At 45.6% G+C, this 21162-nt stretch overlaps 1 protein-coding gene across 7 annotated transcripts in view; it reads left to right on the plus strand.

Moving 5' to 3' along the window:
• The window catches only part of ARHGEF9 (Cdc42 guanine nucleotide exchange factor 9), a 189848-nt gene that overhangs the window by 22909 nt on the left and 145777 nt on the right, over positions 1 to 21162 (plus strand). For 5 of the 7 annotated variants that reach the window (XM_021405876.1, XM_021405878.1, XM_021405880.1 and 2 more), the window contains exons 3-4: positions 4093 to 4240; positions 7088 to 7188. In XM_021405876.1, the coding sequence (XP_021261551.1) occupies positions 4093 to 4240; positions 7088 to 7188 (249 nt within the window). Of the gene's footprint in view, positions 1 to 4092; positions 4241 to 5874; positions 5908 to 7087; positions 7189 to 15881; positions 16124 to 21162 lie in introns of those variants that run through there. The other 2 variants (XM_021405882.1, XM_021405881.1) reach the window with 2 other exon arrangements.

Here is a 21162-nt window from a genome sequence, read left to right on the forward strand (position 1 = left end):
AAAAGTTTCTCTTTTCTGTGTCTCCACTGAAGCTAATTCTCCTTATCCCACCTCTAAAGGCAGGGTGGTGTCCCAGCAGGAAGCACAGTGCTGCAGGGAATCAGGCACAGCCCCACAAGCTGAACTTGGCCGCTTCTGGGAGCTTGAGCTGATACTGCACGGGGAGGAAGCTGTGTAACCACATTGGCTACCCTGCAGCTAGGCATTTCCAGCAGGGTTTCACACCACCCCCTGTATCCTTGGACAGAGTTTGTGGGGGGTTTGATGCTTGCTTTGAGCATGGCATGAGAAACAGTTGCAAAATACTCCTCTGACACCCTATCTCAGGCTTCAATTTCCAGTTTGTAGAAACTCATGTTTCTCAGAAACATGATTTAGATTTATTGCTGTCCAAGGTCCTTCTGGGTCACCTCAGGGCTCGCATAGGTGTTCAGCAGGGACTGAGGGCTGTGGGTCAGCTCCATTGCATTTTGGCTTCTGCAGTTAAAATGCAGTTAAGGTGCAAAATCTTTTCACTGCGGTCTTGCTCTGCCCTCTGCTGGTTGTTTTTGAAATAAGGATTAATTTTAAGGAAGAAAATGCTTTATCTTTTTTTCTCTAGAATTTGAATTTCATCTGTAAGAGGTTTATAATCTGCATCTTGCTGCTGTCTTTCCGCCCCCCCCACACACACACATAGAAACCAGTTGGTTCTGTGATGCCATTTTCTGGGGGAATTACAATTGCTAGAAGCATGAAAATGAGTTCTCTACAGTCTTGTGTGCCTGGACAGAAAGCGTCAGCCCTGCAGGATAAGGTGCTAGGCTGGCCGATGGATCCTGGAGGTCTCCCAGCTAGTCTGCTGTTTCTCTCTTGGACCATCCCCACTTCTCAGCCTCACAGCACACAAGGGGGAGTGTTTCCTTTGGGCAGCTGTGGGTCTGGGGCTCTGTGCCCCATATTTAACTGTTCTGGGAGCCGTTAGGGTGCTCACTGCTCAGAGCGTGCTGACGCTGAGAGTGCCCTGTACCAATGGCGATCGGTGCTTTTACAGCATTCCTGGGTTTTGCGATTTCTGTGCATGCTGTGCTGCACGCGTGGGAAAATCGGAGGCTCATCCTGTGCGGTGGGTCTGACTGGAAGCACCGGATTGCTGATTTACCTGTGTGTGCGCGTGCCAGAAGATGCGCTGGCAGATACGCCTTCTGATAGCCGGGGCACTGGGGGCAAACCCAGGAGGTCTCAGATCCTCCCACGGGTTTGGAATTCTGCTTTAGAGCAGCTGCTGCAAGATGCCTTTTCACAAGAGGAAGATGGAACAATTTTCTTTTTCTCTGTTTGATGAGAGACTGCAAGCAATTTGCAACAGGATCCCGTGGTGACCTTTAGCTTGAGATTGTTTGATTGTCTCCCTGCCACAGAACACATTGGGAGCTGCTGCAGGAGTGTGACTGCCGAGCTGGCTTCCCCCTCCTTGCTGCTCAGTGGCACTAAGCAGGAAATGTGTGTTTCTGAGGGCTGATCTTCAGAGCTTCATCTCCTGGTTGTTGCCAGTCAGCTGGGTTGTCTCCGCCTACTGTGCTTATGAAAGAAGCACAAGTTAAGAAATACTGCTTTACTTTCTAAGTCCTCCTGCCGCCAAAGGAGCACTGTATTTCTGTCTGTAGTGAGGTATGATTTAGTTACAGAATGAAGATCTTGTATATTTATGGCATTTAATACGTTTATGTCTGACAATCATCTTATTTTTAGAAGAGACAAAACCTCTCAGCTGTTCGGATTTTCTTAATAACCGTGAAGTGTTATCAAAATCTTGAATTAAATCCCATATTTAGTGCTATCTATAGTGGGATAGCTTTTTTTTTCGTTGGAAACATTTTTAGCACTGTCAGGGCAAGGCAGGTTGCATCTGCTAGGCTGATAGGCTTTCTGCGTATGTATAACCAGCCACTGAACACATGGGGATTTCAGATTTCCATGTTTTCCTGAGATACTTGTTGAGCCTTGCCTTTCTCTAGTTCCCAGCCTTGAGTTCTCTTGCCTCCCTTAGTGCCATCAGAGCAGTGATATGAACAGGGACTTGTGGGTTCTGCTGGCCTGTGTGCTGGAGGGCTGTGTGTCCAGAACTTCTCTGCCTGGGAGGTTTGCTTTGGGTTTTTCCTCCTCCCACTTGTTCCCCAATCAAGGGGAGTGCGCTGGAGCACTGGACGTGGCACAGAGAATGGGATTTGGAGCCTTACGTCATCCACAGCCTCCCACTGTGCCTTCGGGGTAATTATAGCCTGTCTGCTTTGTTCTTCATTTGTAAATAAAGATAATAGCGCATCAGTGAAAGCTGAGGGTGCTTGAGGACTTAAACCATCAGAGGCACCCAGTTATTAGCAGGGCCATGGAAGTGTGACAAGCCTGTCTCAAACTGGGGCTAAAAACCTCCCAGTGAGTAGCCCTCTTGTTTTCTTCTCCTGACCTTTCTAAACTGAATTTACTGCTGATGTCTTAGCTCCAGGATTATACACAAGCCTTCCACATTGTCACGTGTCACAGAGAAGAAAATGAAAAGCAGGATTTTGAACTGTGATTTTCAGACAGAAAAATCCATTCCACAGTTCTCGCTGCTGTCTCTGTCAGGACCATTTCCTCCTGAAAAAGGAGAATAGAAGCTGGATTTACTCAGGAGCCAGGGAAGCACCAACATTTTTCTCCACTTAGCTATAAATGCTAGTTTCTTATTTGGATTAATGTTATCTTAAGGTATACCTGGGGATATTTGACTGCTTTATAGGTGCTTCAATCAGTTGCCTGTGTCTTAGCGTTTCAAGCAGTAATTCCTAGGCTATTGATATAGAGGACCTGTCTTGTTAGCAGTTATCAATCACCTTCCAGAGAAACCACTATTACTACCAGAGCCATTCAATTCCGTTTATATATGAAGCCCTTTCTCTCTCCAGAAGGCTCCCTGTACCCTCCCGATGACTCCAGCGGCACAGCAGTAACAGCACTGCTGCTAGGTTTATTCACCTCCTGTCCTCTTCACGCACCATCTGCGGGATTTTGTTTATGGAATTGGAAAAAGACCTTGTGTGACCTTTGGAAATGCCTGGAAGGGAGTGTCTTGCTAAGATTTTTGGGAATTAAGAGAATGACATCCTGTTACTAATTTAATTCACTCTTACATTGATTTTATTATCAGCAAGTCTCTTGAGTTTTGCAGGAATTGTTCTTGCTGGGTATCTTGGCTTTATTCTGAAAACTTGAAATGTTTATTTCTATAGCAGGATAGGCAGATCCTATTGTTGTTCTGATGGATAGGCACAGAGATGAGCACATTGTTCTCCTAAACCTCACTGTTGCGCTGTTCTACTCCTATGTGCTTCAAGTGCTGGAGATATTTCTACCACTTCTTAAATGTCTCCTAAGCATGGCCACCTTAGTAGATCTGTAGTAGTTGATGGGGTGTAATTAGCTGTTGGCTAAACATCCAGACAGGAACAGTCTCTTGTTTGCTTTAGGCCTCTGAAGGGTGCATCTCCTAATTCAGTTCTGGAGCGCCAGTTGAAGCAGATCTTTCAGCTGTCTGTCCACAGTATGCTTTGGATGCACTAATTGGCCTTAATGACCCTAAGCACCCTTAAGTGGGGGCCTACACTCATTATCACAAGGGTCCATTTAAGTTCAGCCCTGGGTGCTCCTGAAGACTGAGGTTCCTGTGGACACTGGGCTCTCAGCACCAGTTAATTCACTCCCTGTTTGCGCTCCTGCTGGGGATTGGTGATACTGGTGTAGACAAAATGCAGTGCTGCACACAAATGTCTTCACTACTTGTTACTCTCAGAAGTGCCTTGGAGACTCAGTGCCACCAGAAGTTGTTGGGACTTGAGCACCGTGGGATGTGCTCATGGTAGGGAGTCCCATACAGGGAGAATTAGAGCATGCCAGAACCGGAGTCAGCAAAACTTAGTCTTTCAGCAAAAAATAAAAGGAAGAGGGTGCAGATTGCAGTGACGAACTCTAAGGGTTGTCCCTTTTTGAAAAAAAAATAAAAAATTAAATGTGTTCTTTGTCCCAGCTTTAACGTGTATTGCTAAATTTCTTCTCTGACCCTTTTCTTTCCAGACAATGTCTCACCCTTCTCAGCCATCCCCACGAGCACCTCCCTTCAAGGTCCTTGTGGAGAGATGTCGCTCCGAGCCGCTCTCCCAGAGCACCCCGATGGGGCTGGACCAAGTGGGAGGGCGCATGCAGCACCTGCTCAGAAGACGCGGTGAGTAGCTTTGCAGTGGTTTCCTCCCCAAATCCTTGTCTTTTGGTCTTGCTGACGTGGGCTAAAAAATCACAAATGCGGCTTGTATCCACTCTTGTTATAACCCCAGAGCCAGGTGAGGAGGCTCTGATAGCCACGTGATAGTTTCTTTTTTTCTTGTAACTTTAATGTCTCTGAATGCAGTCCCTGTAATTTGGTTGTGAGGAGACGAACAGATAGGTGCGCAAAGCATAAAAGCTGCTCAGCAACGCTTGTGGGAGTTGTAATTTGGTAGTTTCCTCTTGGCTTTCTGTCTTCTTACCTGTTTTTGTTGTGAGTACTTGGCATTTGGAGGTGTTGAGTGATGGATTCTGAGATCATAACTCAGGTCTAATGTTTGTTTGGAAAAGAGCAAGATGTGAGTTGTTTTTTTCTGGGTGCTTTTCCTGATCAGATAGAGAACCTTGTGAGTCAAAGGCTGTGGTGAGTTATCCTCTGCAGCACTTGGTTAATGTAAGTGTAATTTGTCCTGCTCAAAATGATGCTGGAGAAAGCACGACAGAATGTATTTGCTGGAAGGGTCTTGTGTTGGCAGGTAAATAAGCAGACGCTTGAATGGGTGACATGATTTTGTGAACCTCTAATTAAAAAGACTGATAATTACTGTAAGAAAATTATTTCTTGGAGGGGTACTACTAGCACTAAGAACGCCTTGCTTTAGCAGTGGGTAAGTATGGGATTGCTGCCAGACTGCATCGGCTTTGCTTGGGAGCACACTGGGGATCTGAGCAGTTAATGGATGGCGGCAGCGCGTCAGGATTAAGAAGAATCGGAAGGGAAAAGGCAAAGCGGCTGCCTCTTTAATTGATGGCTCTTCTGTAGGGGTGCACACGCTTTTAGCACAAGCATCTCTCAAAATGTGAGCATTACTGCGTTTGCACATTGCTCCTGAGTGCTACTATATTGGCACATTTCCTCTGGAGCCTGGTAGCAGCCTTTTGCTATAATCGGCACTTGCACTGCAGCTTGATTTTCTGCGAGTCTAGAAAGTGAAATGCGTGTTGCTAAAAATAACAGCAGAGTGCCTACGTCAGCAACGCGTTTAGGAAATGGGTCTCAGTGCAATTTCTCTCCCAGCAACGCTGGAAGAAAATCAGGATTGCTGCCCACCCAGCCATGCCAGGGCTGGGGTGGGGTCCCGGCTCTGCTGTGCTCTGTGCTGCTTTCCTGGGCAGCAGGGAGTGCCCATCTATTTGATTTGGGAGCAGGGAGCTTGCAATAAGCGGGCAGGAGGCATGTAAGTAAAGGTGACCTAAACACCAGGAGCACAGATCCTGGAGCGTGCATCTCTGCTCTCCCGAAGCTTGAGACCTTTTATCCTTTGTTGTCTGGTTTCAAAGCCCTCGGGACTGACAGAGTCTGAAACCCAAACTGGGGTTAGATGTGTGTGAGGAAGAAGAAAATTAAGGTTGGTCTTTGTAGTGGAAATGCGAAGTCATGGCATGAACCAGTGATGGAGCACCTGGCGGGAAGGCAGGGCCAACCCAGGGGAGCTCAGGTGCATGCAATGTACCTGAGTGACCAGAACCAGACACACCTGAGTGACCTTCCCAGACCTCATTTAAGGGTTGGCAGTGGAGGCAGGGGTATCTTGCTGGAGATCCCTGCCTACCTGAGCTTTTCCAAGGGTAAGCACGTTTTTTCCTTTGTTTCTGCATCTGTGGCTGCTGCATTTAGGCTTATTCTCACTCGCTGCAGCCTAGGACTTTGCTACCCTGCTATTATTACTGTGCTTTCCAATGCATTATAGTATTACAGTCTTCTATAGGGCAAGAGTTCTGGAATGTGTTTATTTTCTGTAGGTGCATTTCTCCAGGAAAGGGGTGACAAACCTCTGCGGGCTGTGAATGCCCCTCGGTGTGCATACATACACAGGCACGGACATCAGTCCCACGTGCTGCCTACATGCTGCCTGGGCCATGTGTGCCCTCTGAAAGCAGCCCAGGCTGGGAAGGGCGTTAACATTTCCACTCACTAGATGTGGGAGGGGAAAACCCAGTCTTGCATAGGATGACAGCTTTACCCACCTAAAAGAGAGGGATAGTATAAGGAACTTAATATTTGGGATGATTAGGAAAATAGAGCTTAATTTTGAAAGGTGGATCACCAGCCCTTCCTTACCATTTCTCTTTTTTTTCACAATCTTGAGTGTGTACAGTCTGCAAGGCCAAGCTGAGAGCTGGTGTGAACAGAATAACTTTAATCCAGATCAGAATTGTACTGGCCTGAAATACTTGGGATAGAAATAGCCATTGCTTTGAAAAACAGCTTTTGTGGGCTTTCCCATTGTTGCTTTCTGCATAAATTTGAGAAGCTGTTTCTTTTACAAGGCATTGCATCATACAAACAGCAACAGTTATAAGGCTGGGATTTCTGCAGAGGTACCGTTAGCAGTTATGACCCAAGGAGCTATTGCACTTTTAGTATCGGTGCATGCAGATGAGGCACTTCTTCTGCCTGGTGCTTCTGGGAGAGCCCTCTGGCTTCACACCCAGCTTGTCTGACCCCACCTGCTCACACCACCTCTTAATTTGGCTCTCTTCTCCTAGTTTGTGCCTGCCTTTTTGTAGTATCCAAGCTGCTCTGTTTTACTTGTATCCCAAGAGCACCGAATAAAGCACCTAAATATACTCTCTGCTCTCTTTTTCTAAAGAAGGGGTTGAATGAGTCTCTTGCAAACAATTTTGTTTCTTTCATTTAAAAGAACAGCCTCCGCCCCCAGCCTGAGCTAAAGCACAGCATTTATCTTTTGTCATTCCTTCTTTTTTTTTTTTTTTCTTTATTTTCCGGTGGATTTTAAACTGGCAGCTGAGAACGAACTGGCTTCAAAGACTCTGAAGGTGCGCAGGAACGGCGGACGTAGATGGAACCTCCTCAAGCCTGGAGCTGAGAAGCTGCAAATCAGTAGGGTAAGGCGTTGTTTGAAATATGCCTCTGCCTGCTTCAGGGATGTTATTTACCTACCACATGTTGAGCCTTGGAAACTAATGACCTGCTTCACTAACGGCTTCCTGAATCTGCGGTTCCTTCAGCCACAGATGAGTGTTATTTTTTTGTTATTAGAACTGTTTTATAATGGTAATAGGTGCACTAAGCTTTCCCACCGGGTTAGTTTCTCTCAGATGTGTAGCGGAGGCTTCATGGACTAATGGAGGCACTGGACCTCCCATTTCTTTGGCCGAGTATTCCTTGGTAGTGGAGGGAACTGTGACGTTTCAAATCGCCTATAGATTTGCTCAGTGGTTTTAATGATGCGTTTTTCCCCCTCATCCCTCTTTTACCACATGTCCATTGGGTTTGTTAGTGCTACCAGCGCCGTCTCTGTGACAGACTCACATGACTGCTTCTTTCCAGAAGAGTTTCGCAAATATAGACACAGTCTGTTTTGTTCTTTTTTTGTGACTGTTGCTGCTAGCTGGGGAAGAAAAAGCTGTTGTGGGCCTGGGGATTTCCCTGTCTTTCTCTGTAAGTGGAAAAAAATAATCAGAAAAGGTAGCAAATAGTTGTTACATCTGTCTGATGTGCTTCCTTGTTTCTGTGTGGGATCGCTTTTTGTCTGTGCCATGCTGTGTGTTTGAAGTCTGGAGACCTTGGCTGTTCTGTGATCTTGTTTGGAATTTGTATCATTTGTGAGTCTGGCTTCACTGGTAACCGACATATAAAACTGAATAGTACAAAACACAATAGGTTTGCTAGCTGGCGTCTGCCATGATGCGAGGAAAGTTTTCTAGTGACTGGGCCAGAAGAAGTTTAGCCTTTGTTGTTCCTCTAGGGCAGACAAACAAAGGATGATCTGGGAGCCAGGAATTTCCCTGCTGGAATTGAGAGGAGGAAACTGACCTCCTGTGGTTGTGTCTCTGCGGCTCTTCTCTCCATTACTGTCCCTTCTTGCCAGTACTTTATTGTGTATCTTTTCCTTTTGATATCTGATGAGCTGCCTTCCCGAAATATGATTTCCTTGGAGGACCCAGCCTTTGTGCATGTTTTTCCACTGTAGAAGCAGTAAATAGGCAGTGAGGCAGTCTTCTCTGGCCTGCTTGTGTTGGGTATTTCTTGGCTTCCAAGGGACATGTGCAGGGATAGACCACCCTTATCTCAGTCATTTGTGGCTTTGTAGAATGCCTTTAGTTTTCTCTCCTGATTTTAGTAGGCTGAGATATAAGCTAGAGGGCAGTGAACACAGAGTTCAGCCTTTCCTCTTCTCTCGCCTCCATTTGGGTTGTACCCTGTTTCTCAAAAATAAGTGCTGCTTTCACCTTGAAACAGCTGTTCTAGTTACAGGGGTGCTGGACATGTAAGCTCCTGGAAGATAAAATGATCAACATTCTGTACAGCTGTTTGCTTTCTTGGACAGAATAAAGAAATGCTACAGTAATATCCCTGTGGAGGATACAGCAAGGATTGCTACAGCAATGTTGCAGCAATGAGGCACGCTGCAAGCCCTATTCTAGAATCTCATCAGATGTGTTACAAACATTTCCGTGTTTGGAATGTAGTGCTAACTAGTGCATAGGTATGTTTGGTCTATTTAGCACATCTAACACTTTCTTAATCTGTTAATAGGAGATGTATGTTTTGCAGCCTTTGTAGCCATCCTCCCAGCTCTGCTCAGAAATCAACACGTTATTCTGTTCTGGCATAATATTGCTAGCAAATACATGAAAAATGAAATGCTCTGTGTCCTGAGCAATCTCAAAAAGCCAGACTTGTTTCTGATTGAGAAGAGGCTCTGACATTAGAGCACTCTTACAGAGGCAGCTGAGAATTAAAGCTCCAGAAAACCAGAAATACTGCTGAAGTTTGAGAAAAGCTAGCTAGGAAACTTTCTCCAGTCGAGAAATCTAGGGAGGATGTGAAACTGAAAAGGGAAATGAGCTCCTTGTGAGCACAGAGACCTGTGTGTGATGCTTGGATCAAACACAGATGGGCCAAAGTCCCGTGTGTCCTGGGGTGCAGGATTGGTTTGAGGTGCTGAACAAGCTGATCTCAGAGACTTGTTTGGCACTGCCGTTAAGCAGCTTGTTGCTCTGAATTACCTGTGAAGCCTGAATTACAGTGAATGAGCAGGTGTGAAACCTGTGCTGGAGTCTATAAATCAGAGGTACTGTGTTGATCACCACCAGAGCAGATATATAAATGTGGCTCACAATAGCAGTGCTGGAAAATTCATCTGCTGCCTCTGCCCCAAGTTGAGCCAAGATGTATGGGTCTGTAAATCATCTCTTTGCCAGAAAGAAATTTCTTCTTTGGCAAGATTTATAAATTTGAGATAAGATTTGTGAGCTTGGGTATCTCTTGTCAGGTGTGTTCATTGACAGGAGCAAGACTAGAACAGAAAGGAGTGATTTATACTGCCAAACCAGAGGCCGGGCTTCTGGAGCAGGAGAAACTGCTTGATTTCCATCTTGAATGGGAATGCCTGAGGTGAAGAAAGAGCAAAAAGAGACTGACAAAGCATTAGGCTTGTCTTGAAGGCATCATTGCCATCTTGGTCCTTGGAGAGATGTGGGTTGTTGTGCAAAAAAAGCACTGGAATTGCTACATGTCATGCAAAAATGTAGAGCAGTTGATGATCTAATGAAAGAATCCCTTTTCATCAAGACTGTTTTTTGTCATGTCTGGTTACTGTGTCCATCACTTTGCAGTGGGCTGTATCTTAGTGCATCCATCCAGATACTGGGGATGGCTACTGGTAGCAGCCATGCCATCTCGGTGCTTGGTGGTTCTCTGTTCCACCTGGGAGCTGGGAAGAAGAGCAAAATGCAGTTGGAAAAGTAAGTGTGGTGGTAGCATGACAGGAGAGAAAGGTGTGTATGTAATCGTGTGCTCCATCTCACCTTCATCACCTGTACATGCACCTGTGTGTTTTTTTCTTACAACTCACAGCTTTTTTCTATCAGTCATACCCAAGCTGTCTTAATGAGTTAACACCAGCAAGTCTGGACACAAGCCTTAGAAATTTCCTATGGGATAGATAAGGCTTATTATCCAGACTTAGTGGGTGGGAATGAGGAAATTGAAGCACCACAGGGTGGTATGTGGAGAGCCATGCAATAATTTTTCATTTCTCCCTTAATTCCATGAAGAAGGAAATGGGATCAAACTGAGTTGTCTTGTAAGAGTTTTCAATATTTTAAGTGCACTTCTCAGCCTGGAAGAAACTCTATAGTGAAACACCTGATACGCAAAGCATTTCATTTTGGCACTTTGGTTGCTTGGAGCCTTTACTTTGATGGGAGAAATTTGGTGCAATTAAGACAGAGTTGCACAGGACCTTCAGGTGCCCAAATCTGTAGGCTGTGCTGCAGCAAGAAACAGAAATGCCAAAAGGAACTTCCAAAAGGCTGCACTAGCTCTGACAGCCCTTGGCATCCATCTTACCTCTGATTTACCCTCAGGTAGGTCCTGCCAGCTGGTGTGTGGATGAGCCCTTTGGACAGTGGACAAGGGAAGAAATGAGTTACTTCTCCAACCCCAGAGCTATTCTGGGAGATGTTTTATGGGTCGGAATGGCTGATAGGAGATACTCCAGAAGGAGATTCAACCCATCCTGGAATCAGAACCATCCACTTAAAATTAAAGCTGTTCTACGCTCATTGAGTCTTTAACTTAGCAGTGATGATAGCAGACATTCATGTTCTCTGCTACTTTCCCCTTCTGTGTTGCATCTTGTACAGAGGACTAAAGCCTCACTTTATATGCTGGATGAAGGCCACAGTTGAATTACTTAGAATGAAAACTGCATTAATGCTAGCATCTTCAACGTACCCTATATTAATGGTCGGTAGGCCTGCTGTGCAGAGGTGTCGAACATTCTCAAAACCCCACCAACCCAACCTGTCCTTGCTCTTCTTCACAAAACATGAGCTATGTTCAGAAGCTTCTTTGAGCTGCCTTTGCTACCCAAAGCTAATTCCCCACTGGCACGTGTGTAAGGAATAGGAAGTTCAAGTGAAGCGCAGCTTGCAAGAAAGAGGAGCGAAGGGAAAGTTGATTTGGGTTCCCTTGCTCACGCTGTGCTGCAGCGAATAGCGAATGCTGCTTGGTATTCTGTTCTGGCTCTTCTGCTTGCTATTTTTATCGCCTAGCATAATGCTGAGTTTGCATTTTGTTTAGTGGGGTTATTTTTTTTCCTCTTTGAAACGTGTCCTGCACCGTGTTTCTCTTGGCTTGCTACTTTTGGGAGGAAGGGGATGTGGAAGGGATTGTAGACTGCTGCATTCTGATACGTGAGCTGTATGTAATCACAGTCATTTTTTAGCTCTTCTATCCACATGAATAAGCTGATAGAAAAGCGTAGTCCTGTGGCTTTCCGGGTGCTAATTAATTTAAATATCAATGTTAATTTAAATATTGGTGATGAGAGTGTTATATGCACATAAGGAGGGCTGCCAGGAAAATGTGTCTTTTTTTTTATCTCCCTTCATTTTAGACATTTAGCATTTCTGCTGCCTGGGTGTGTCTGATCTGTGTTTTCTGGGGTTTATTTTGTATCTTGATAAACCTATTATACTGCTATGCTTACTAGTGCTCTGAAGTCTTTGCATAGTTTTTTTCCATTGCTCCTCGAAGCCACTCTTAAACATTTGTAAATGTTTGTGTGTCATATTTAAAAAAAAAATCCAACAAAACAGGGAAAAAAACCTAAAATTGCTCATTCATTGTGGAAACGGCAGCTCAGTCCAAGCTGCCTGATCCTGATGACTCTGTCGTGGAGCCCTGTGACTCCAGTGCTGGCAAATGCTTCCTGTATATCTGTGTGAAGAGTGCTCGGCGAGGATCTCTGGGTGAGTGGGGTTTGCAGCTGTAGGAGCCTTTTAAGCACCTGAGGTCTGATGCATCTAATCCTATTTTGTTTATGAACTGATCAGGGCACAGAGAACATTGAATGAATGTGTGTAGTCTGCAGAGAACTCTAGGTCATCTGAAACCCATCCTAAACCCATCTGCATCCATTTTGCATGAATGATCTGTGCTTTGAACTCGCTCCCTGGTGACTGTGATGGAATAGTATCCCAAAGTGTGTTTTGCACTTCCTAGTACCAGAAGTGGACAGAGCTTTGGTTATTTCATGATGCTTTAGAAGTAACATTTAATGGTGCTGTGTTCTGTACAGAGCAGTGGTGGGGGAACATAAGCCTTGGTTAGCTGGGTCTCACACTAGCAGTTAGTGCTGCACCTGGAGACAAACAGGTTTTGAGTGAGCATGAATCCTTAGAGGAAGGAGAAGCCTGACATGAAGAAACACTGAGCTTTGAGCGGTGGGTTTGTCTTCTAGATAGCACAAGAGAGATTTGAAGCTCTAGACTTAGAAGATGTTCTCAGCTGTGTAGAGGTTCCATGTAAGCCTATATTAAGAACAATCTTCCAGTTCATGATGGTCTTTATAGTGCAATTAAACCTTGGGAAGTTTTCTGTGTGACTGCAGATGGTAGGTGCTGCATCCTACGTGGTATTAAATGCGAGTGGAATGGTGACTGTACACAATTACCTCTTCTATAGCGCAGATTAAGCTCTCAAATACCAGCTTGGAATGGATTCTTTTCTCTATTGCTCAGTAGTTCTACCTTGATTTCTCTGCTTCAACTCATTACTCAGCTCTGTCACTGTGTTTCACTTTAGGATATGGTTTATACAAAAGAGGCTTTAATATAAACTCAATTTGCGTTGCATTGCTAAAACCTTAATAACATTTTGCTTGGCAGCTCTGTGTGGTTTGCCCTTCCCCAGTGCACTATGTTCTTAATAAACCAAAGTCCGTGGTAGGTGTAGCATAAAAAATCTCTGAGTAAATATTGGCATAAGTGCTTCTGTAGTGCTTCCTAAGCTCTGGCTGCATTTGTGATTCAAGGCCACCGCAGTGTTGCCAGTATGTAGCTGACAAGGAGCTAAATTTGGGAGGGAGAGGCGAAAGCACACTCATAGCTTCAAAACCTCTTCTGAGACGTGATTCTGAGATGCATTATCCACACAAAAGCGTGCCCTGGGTAGGGGAATGCATCCAGAAACTCAGTGAAAGTTGCAGGGGAGATGGTTACAGTGTGTAACCATTACGGTTACGGACCTCATGCCTTGCAGTCCTGTAAGACATGAGATGTGAAGTGCTTCACCGTGTCACTGGCCCAGCCCAGGGCTGTTCCCTTTCAGCGCTATTCCCCTTCATCTCCTGTGCTTGAGATCTGCATTGTGGAGGTGGCAGGGCTATGCTGCTCCTGTGTTGTTGTGAGCTGTGTGCAGCACAGCGCTGTGTCCTCAGCTGTTGATTTGCTTCTCTTGACACTGTGGAAGAGTAATCTGGGACTATCCTCTCAGCAAATTTCCCCCATCTTTTCTAATCAGATGATAACTGTATTTTGGTGGAGATGCATCAACACTGCACTAGTACTTGGGGAATGAGGAGTATAGCATTCATAGGGTGAGAAGCTGAATAGGAACATGGGTGACATGGCCTGCAATGAGCTCCTCGATGAATCAGGGAAAACATCATCTCTTAATGGATTATGCAGAATATAGATAATAATTCCCCTAATCAATCTCTTTCAATGTCTAATATGTAAGGACATATTATCCTGTTTTCTCAAAACCTTGAGATCAGTCTCATCTGAACAAGAATTTCATGTTAGCTCCATCTGGTGTGATGGGATCAGTGATTGCACTCCTATGCAACTGGAGTAATAGATGGAATCATAGCTGGTTGCACTGTGGCTTTTGCCGGTATTGAAAACTGTTTGCTATCACAACACCAAGACACCTGCAAAGCAGGATGCATTGCAGTGTCCTCTGAAGGGTATGGGAGGCTGCAGAGCCTGGAACGTGAGAGCCAGCACAAAGGGAAACGCTGCCTTATCAGGGAAATATTCCAAAGCCTGTGGTTCTTGAGGACTGCCTTTGGAGGAGTCTTTCGGCATGGCCTCAGCAGGGGATGTAACTGGTGCTGAATGTAGAGAGCTGCTGCAGCTCCGGTTGCTTCTCGGATCAGTACTTCTATTGTGTAAATCTACATGCTAAGCGTGGTCTTTTGCCTTTCTGTTTGTCTGCTATTGTTTTGTGTGGTGGTGTCAAATATAGGGTGTCTCCTCAGTGATGTTACATATGATTTGGTAAATGCAAGTAAGGAAAACAGGAATAATTGCTGCGAGCCAGAAAAGACCTGATGTCAAGCACAGCTGGAGTGGGATGCCTGAGAAGCAGATTGCTCCAGGAGAGATGAGTCAGTATTGAATGATTCCCCTTTGCGCTCCTCCTCATGCAAGAACTTAACATATCTAAAAGCAGAAGTGCCTCCACCACTGTGCTTTGTGTGATGGGTGCTCCTCAGTTCTCTGCCTCTTGACACGCTTCCAAATTTTTAGGTGAGTTCAGCCTTGCCTGGAGAAACAAGTAAGTCTCCCTGGAGCCAGGCAGAAATTGTTAAGTGTCTTTTAGAGGAGGTTTGCTGTGCTGTAGGGTTCTCGGTGTTGCTCTGATGTCTCGATGTGGGAGATTTTGACCTATCATCCAATCAGTGTCAGTACAATGCTGGCAAAGGGACTGAGCTGAGCTGCGAGCAGCATGTTGCCAGGTAGTGACAGTGCTGCCTTGCTGCACTTGCCCTTTGGGTGGGCTGCAGTTGGATGATAGACTCTACTGGCCCTAGAAAGTGGGAAAGCAAGGAGAAAAAGGTTAATGAAAGCTTTTCCAGGACTTTGCTGCAGCGGTGATGCACTCGGGTCTCTTGGCAGTGCTGTCTGTGTTTCTGGAATTGCACAGCGTGACTCTGACTAGAAGCTGTTCTGTGGGATTGCCTTTGTCTTGTTGGTGATGCCTCCCAGCTGTTCAGATATGGGCCACTGCTGGCTGCAGCAGCTTCAGTGACAGGGCTGGGCTCAGCACGGTGGGGCTTCCAGCTCCACAGCAACTCCATGAAATTGTGAAGAAGCTCATGCAGTCTTTTGCAAGTGCACGTGATTTCTTTGGTTTCTCTCAAGCCTGTTGAACAGCTTACTGTCAGGTGTTTTCCGCTGTGTGGTGCTTGTTGTGTAACTCCCTGCTGAAATACAGCACGGCACAATTGGGCAGCCACCACCAAGAGCAAAGCTGCCAGATGCGGAGTTTTGGTGCAGCATAAGGGCAATGTTTCCTGGTTCTTCTCCCACCTCTGGCTCAGTGATTTGGGGTGAGAAATTCCCTCCTGGAGATGGGGAAGGAGAGCTACCCCCTGCTCTGATCTGTCTCTTCTCTTTACTGTGGTGGGGTTTTGTCAGGGATCGAGCCGTCCGTGTCCTTGTGCTATGGGTTTATCCATGTGACTCTACTAGAGCCGATGGGTATGTAAAGTGACATGCCTCAAACCCTCTTAGTGTCGGGCATGGGGATGGAGGAGGGAGAACAAGTGAAGGGAAGTGCCTCAACACCAAAGGGAGCAATGATCCTGCCCAAATACGAAGCTCGCACGTGGCATCACAGGCGCAGGGGGCAAGGCTTTGGCTGGGCGTGAAGTAAGACCCCAAAGGGGCAGTGCTTTCATCATGAAAATGAGCTGTGCGGGTCAGGAAGCTGTTCAGCCCCACCTGCACAGCGTTTTGCAGAGGCAGAGTTGTTCCAGGAATGCGCTGAAGTACTGCTTAGCCCGGCAGTTGCGGAATGGGTATAAGAACCGCCACGCTTTAGTTCCTTGCCTTCTTTATTAGGGCCATCTTCTTCTTTTCTAAGGTACCTTACTTTGATTTCTAACACTAGACAAATACCAGATATTCCTCTAGAGAGGTCTGTGATTACAGCTCAGTGGTGACAGCTGAGAGCTGTCCAACCGACCATCTGAAACGCTGCTGTTTTGAGCTCTGCTGTTGCTCTCAGCTACCGGAGGTAAGTTTGCATTTCCTATGGATGGGATTTGGGGTCGATGTGGGTTGTTATAAATCAGATCCGGGGTAGCTCGGGCCATGTTGAAGATCCCATCATGTAAAATGGTTATCTGCCTTTGTGAGTTTGTTTTTTTCTGTTTTGATGCCCTTTCAGACAAAACAGAGCAGAATTAAATCCCCACATCCCAGACGGTCATCACTAAAGAATTTGGCTTGTTTTACTGAAGCGTTTTACAAACCCTTCTGCAGAACGATGTTTTCCCTACCATTTTCACTTCTTTTTTTTTGGCCTCGGAATAAAAGCAAACTGAACTTTACAAGCACTTCTTGGGAGTCAGACGTTTTCCAGCTATTATTTTGCAAACTATTAGAGCGGCAGATCATGAGGTGGGAACCTAGTTATGCAAACAAAGTGGCCACGTCACTCTTGGCCAAAAATAGCTTCAGTTCATGTGCAGTAAGGTGGAAACGGCCTTTGGTGTACACAGAGCAAACAGTGACGGGAGGGAGGCGAGAGGGGAAGCTGCAGCTTTTTGTTTAGAGCCTCTCAGGAGACGCTTAGAGAAAGTGTGTTTTCCAGAGAGGAGCAGAGTATTACTGCTCACAGTTTCAGTGGGATAGCAGTTACTGCCTTTCTGACACAGAAAGAGAACTCGAGTTTTGAGAGATGACGCTTTGTTCCCAGAGGTGTTAATCGTTTTTAAGATCCACATAGAGCATGTAGAAATACTGGAGAATTGTTCAAAATCGTGCCTGTCTGCTCCTCGCTGTTGGAGGCATTCGTGCCTCTCATGGTGGAGCTTTCCTTTGCTATTTAAGTCTTCATCTGTTTCCATTTCAGCCTCATCAATGCAATGCCCCAAGCAATTTTGAGATGACCCTACTAGCTATTAGCTCTGTGAACTCACTGTCTTTTAATTTTACTGAGTGTTTGCAGCAGGGATATGGTCTGGCATCCCTTTATATGCTGCATGTTACCTTTCACCAGGCTTAAAATAACCTTTTCTCTTTCTCCTGTGGTATCGTTACACTGCTCTCCTTTTGCAGTGATGTGTTTTATTGCTGTATCTGGCTGTTAGGAAATCACATAGTGTTTCTGGCCAAATAAAGATACAGTTTTCAGTAAATAAGGGAGATAAAATAGTAACTCCAGTATGGAAAAATCTCCTGCTTGTCAGTGTATAGATGTAGTTTCCATTGGATTAAAGCCTTTTTTTTAAACGAAGACTTGCAATTTCTTATCTTGCAATACTTCTCTGGATGAGTGAGAAGGGGCCTATAAAGTTGAGCAAATGCTTGGCAGCTCCTGTAGTGGGCAAGGCAACTCCCTGGCACTGTTTACTACCTATTCCTCACAGACATTCCTCTTGGTCTCAAATGGAAATTATTTCTGTAGTCATCCAGAATTGTGAGTACTTATCAGAATGTTTTCTCCTGGAGATATTCCCAAATGGAGATTTAAAAAAAATAATAAATAAAAATAAAAATTTTGGGCTACCCCACTTCCAATTTTGTCACATTTGTGCATGTGTCAAAGAAATGAAGACTTTGGTAACAAAATGAATCTTTCAGGCATAAGGATAATTTGCCTCATCCAGACCTTAGTGTTCTTCAGTCTGGATGCCCATGCTTGTTGCTGTTCAGGCTGTGCCAGGTGAGCATTGTGGTGTTCCAAAGTAGCAGATCCCAGGTGAAAACCGGCACAAATACACAGAAAGGGGAGGCTAGCACTGATTTATTGGCTCGTCAATTAAATGAGAGCACTAGGATTCTCAATGCATGTCTGAGAGGTTAAGTATTGTGGTGACAGCAAAATATCAGCTTCTTGAATGTAACTGCTCTTCCCTATACATTTATGTTTAATTAAAATATTCATACATCCTGCACTCTTCAACATTAATTCGGAGATTTATTTTGAACCATTGCCAGGGGAATACATTGTTATGGCATCCTCTTTCCACATCTATTAGCAGGAAGAGGATAATTGAGGAAATCTCACACAGATTTAATTGGGGACTGAGGGCAGGAGCAGGGAGGGGGGAGAAACACAACACAGAAGTAGGTCAGAAGTTTGGTGGTGGATAACTCTTGCTTGGCACTGAGCAATTGAGCGGAGCGGTGCTGTTGTAGGCAGCCACAGTCCTGCTGCAGATTTGGGGTTAACTGAGTAATTGGTAGTGGTGCGAGAGGAGCTGCCTGCCATGTAGCTTATATAATGTGCTGCATGTAGGCTGGTGTGGGTCTGGGCTGCTTCTGTGGCTTGGAGCATGGTGCAACCCACTCTGCAGGAGTTGCAAGGGCAGGCAGCCATCCCCTGCAGCTTTGCACAAAATGGGTAAGGAAACGGGGTGTCTGTGAGGAGCTCAGCCTGGATTTTGAGGCAGTATTTTTGCAGTTTTAGGGTCTGGTCAGGAAAACAGGCATCGCATTCCATTTTGCAGCTGCCTGTGGTGTGCTGAGTGCAGCATCTTGGCCAGGGTGAGCCCCAGGCTGCATGGGGAGCATGTGCTCCCTTCGCACCCCGTCAGCCCCTTCGCTTGTGCTGTGGAGGCACAGCTCCTGTGAGGCAGCAATGCCTCTGCAGCCTCTGAGGTACGTTCAGGGTCTTCCAATTATTTCATTATTTGCTTTTTTGTCTATTGCAAACATGTGGCATTGTTCTGCAAATCTGCATTACGAGCGCTCCTTTTGCTGTCTGGTTAGATTTGCGTGCCTTTTGTGCTGAACTCTGGATGTACAATGCAGATGCATAAGCAGGCCGCATTCAAAAACCTTATCAAGCTGCAGTCTTTTTGTCAGGGCTCTAAAAATGTGCAGAATGTTCTTGGGTCACTGCTCTGTTTCCTGGACCATGATCTGGTGGCTCATCTATCCAGTTTTTAGACTTTTAGGTCATACTTGCAGTGTAAGCTTTGGGTCTGTACGTTGGTTGGTCTTTCTGTTCTGTGCCTGGAGAGTCCCCAGAGCAAACGATATAGCCATGAGATAATTAGAAGATAATCATGGTCAACTGTGCTATTTTTGCATATCATCTTTCTGACTCAGTGTGATGCTGGAAGACTTGTAGGTTTGTTGTCCTTTGGCATTCCCTTCCTTCAAGGGGCAGCATAGCAGGATCTGTGCAGCAACAGGAGACTGTGTCGGTTCTTCAGGTGTGAAGTGCTGTGGCTATCAAATACTTAATTTGTTTTTTATGCAGCTGGGATTGCAATCCTTGGTGTGGTTTTTGTCCCTTCTTGGGAGTTTTTATGATTCGTGAGGAGTATAGCAGTGTGCCGTTGGGAAGGTGATGCAGTGTGTGGCATGAGCTCTGGATGCGTGGGCTGGGATTGCTGTGCTCAGAGATGAGCAGCAAGAGGCAGCCACAGGATGGGCTGCCTGGAAGGGGAGCACAAACACTGCGTGCCCGTGCGGAACCACGTGTGCTTCCCTCATGGTCTCCCAAAACCCGAGCTGGGTGAAGCCTGGAGCTGGTGTCTTTTGCAGCCCTAGCTCATGGCTGCAAGCCCAGTGGATTAGCTCCACGCTGGGAGCAAAGCAGCTGGAGCAAGAGATGCCCATGCTGTGTTTGGTGCTGAATATACCTTGTGGCCCTTGGTTGGGACCAACTGGTTTTTCTGAGCTTGTGCAAACAGCAAGAAGCAGTGTGTTTGCCCTAAAGAGCTCCCAGTGCAAACACAGGCAGACACTTTTTGAATAGACAAAGCAGGAGCAGAGAAGGGCTTTAATTACAGATTTTGCTGTTGAATATTTTTACCAGGTTTCCCAAATGTCTCTACCACTGACATTGCCAACCCGGAGCATCAACAAATACGATTCTGACTTAGAAACAAACGTAGTTAAGAAATGTAAACACACAGAAAAGGGTGGAGGCTATGTGCCTCTGTGTTTTGAGCCTTGAGGGAGCCTCTTCTTGAGCTTTTTCATCTAGTTACCCAGAGCAGAAGCTTGTATTAGGGGAAAAAAAGGAAAATAATTCTCATGACAGCAGCAGGTCATGCACTGTTTCTCAGTGCAGAGCAAACCTCTGCTTGCCACTTTGTGGCTTTCGCTGTCGTACCTTATTGCCAAGGTGTTTGGGTTTCTTTCATTGTCAGTGCCCTGTGTTGAAGAGTTGCCCTGTGGGTGCTGTTGCTGCAGTTAACTCAGGTATTTTCTCTGGGATGAATCTTTCTTTCCAGCTACCAGTTGTAAAGCCCACGGGGGTTGCAGATGCGTCGGCTTCTGCTGGAACAGAATGTACAAAAAATAGAGTCCTCAAGGACGTGACTTTATGTACTACAGTGGCTGATGTCAGAGGATGGAAAAGGTCTTGTTTTCTCCGGAAATCTTTATTCTTAATGTGCATTCGAGAGAGAGAAAGGCAAAAAAGTGTGTTCTGCTAAACCCAAGTTAAGAAGCCTGTTCAATTTTTAAACAGTTACATAAAACCATCAAAGCCTGACAGCAGAGAGATGCAAGTTTGTGCAAAAGAGAAAAGAAAAAAAAAAGAAAGCTTGAAATGGAGTGTTAAAGTTAATTCCCCCAGGCTTACACCTAAAAGAGCCTTAACTCATAGATGAACCTGCTCCTGCTCTTTCTTGTTCTTGTTTTTTCCTCTCCTTCTTTGATAAAGGTCTTAGTGCTGACGAACTCTGGCTGAGTGTGGGTGCTTCCTGTGCCAACACTCTGCTGCTTTTGCCAAACCAGCTGTGGGTCCAAGAGAGCATTTCTGTGCTGCCCTCGGGGAGACAAATTTGTGGATGTAACGGGAGGAGGGCTTGTCTGAAATATGGGCAAATATGCTTCTGCTCCTCCACAACCAGCTCTGTGTGAGGATCCCTGTTAGCTGCCACAAATGTTAACTGAGCAATTCCTCAGCACCCCTTGACCATTCTTCTCCAGATGCTTTGCCAGTAGCAAGTCAGGAGCTGAGCAGCACATCTTTGTTAGACAACAGATCTTCTGGAAGGGCTTGTGCTGCAGGGTCACTCCTGTGGATAATGCATGGAGAAAGATGTTCCAGGTCTGTATGAGTAATGTTAATCTATTTATATCTAC

Source organism: Numida meleagris, chromosome 8 (genome assembly GCF_002078875.1).
Source record: "Numida meleagris isolate 19003 breed g44 Domestic line chromosome 8, NumMel1.0, whole genome shotgun sequence".
Classification (NCBI taxonomy): domain Eukaryota; kingdom Metazoa; phylum Chordata; class Aves; order Galliformes; family Numididae; genus Numida; species Numida meleagris.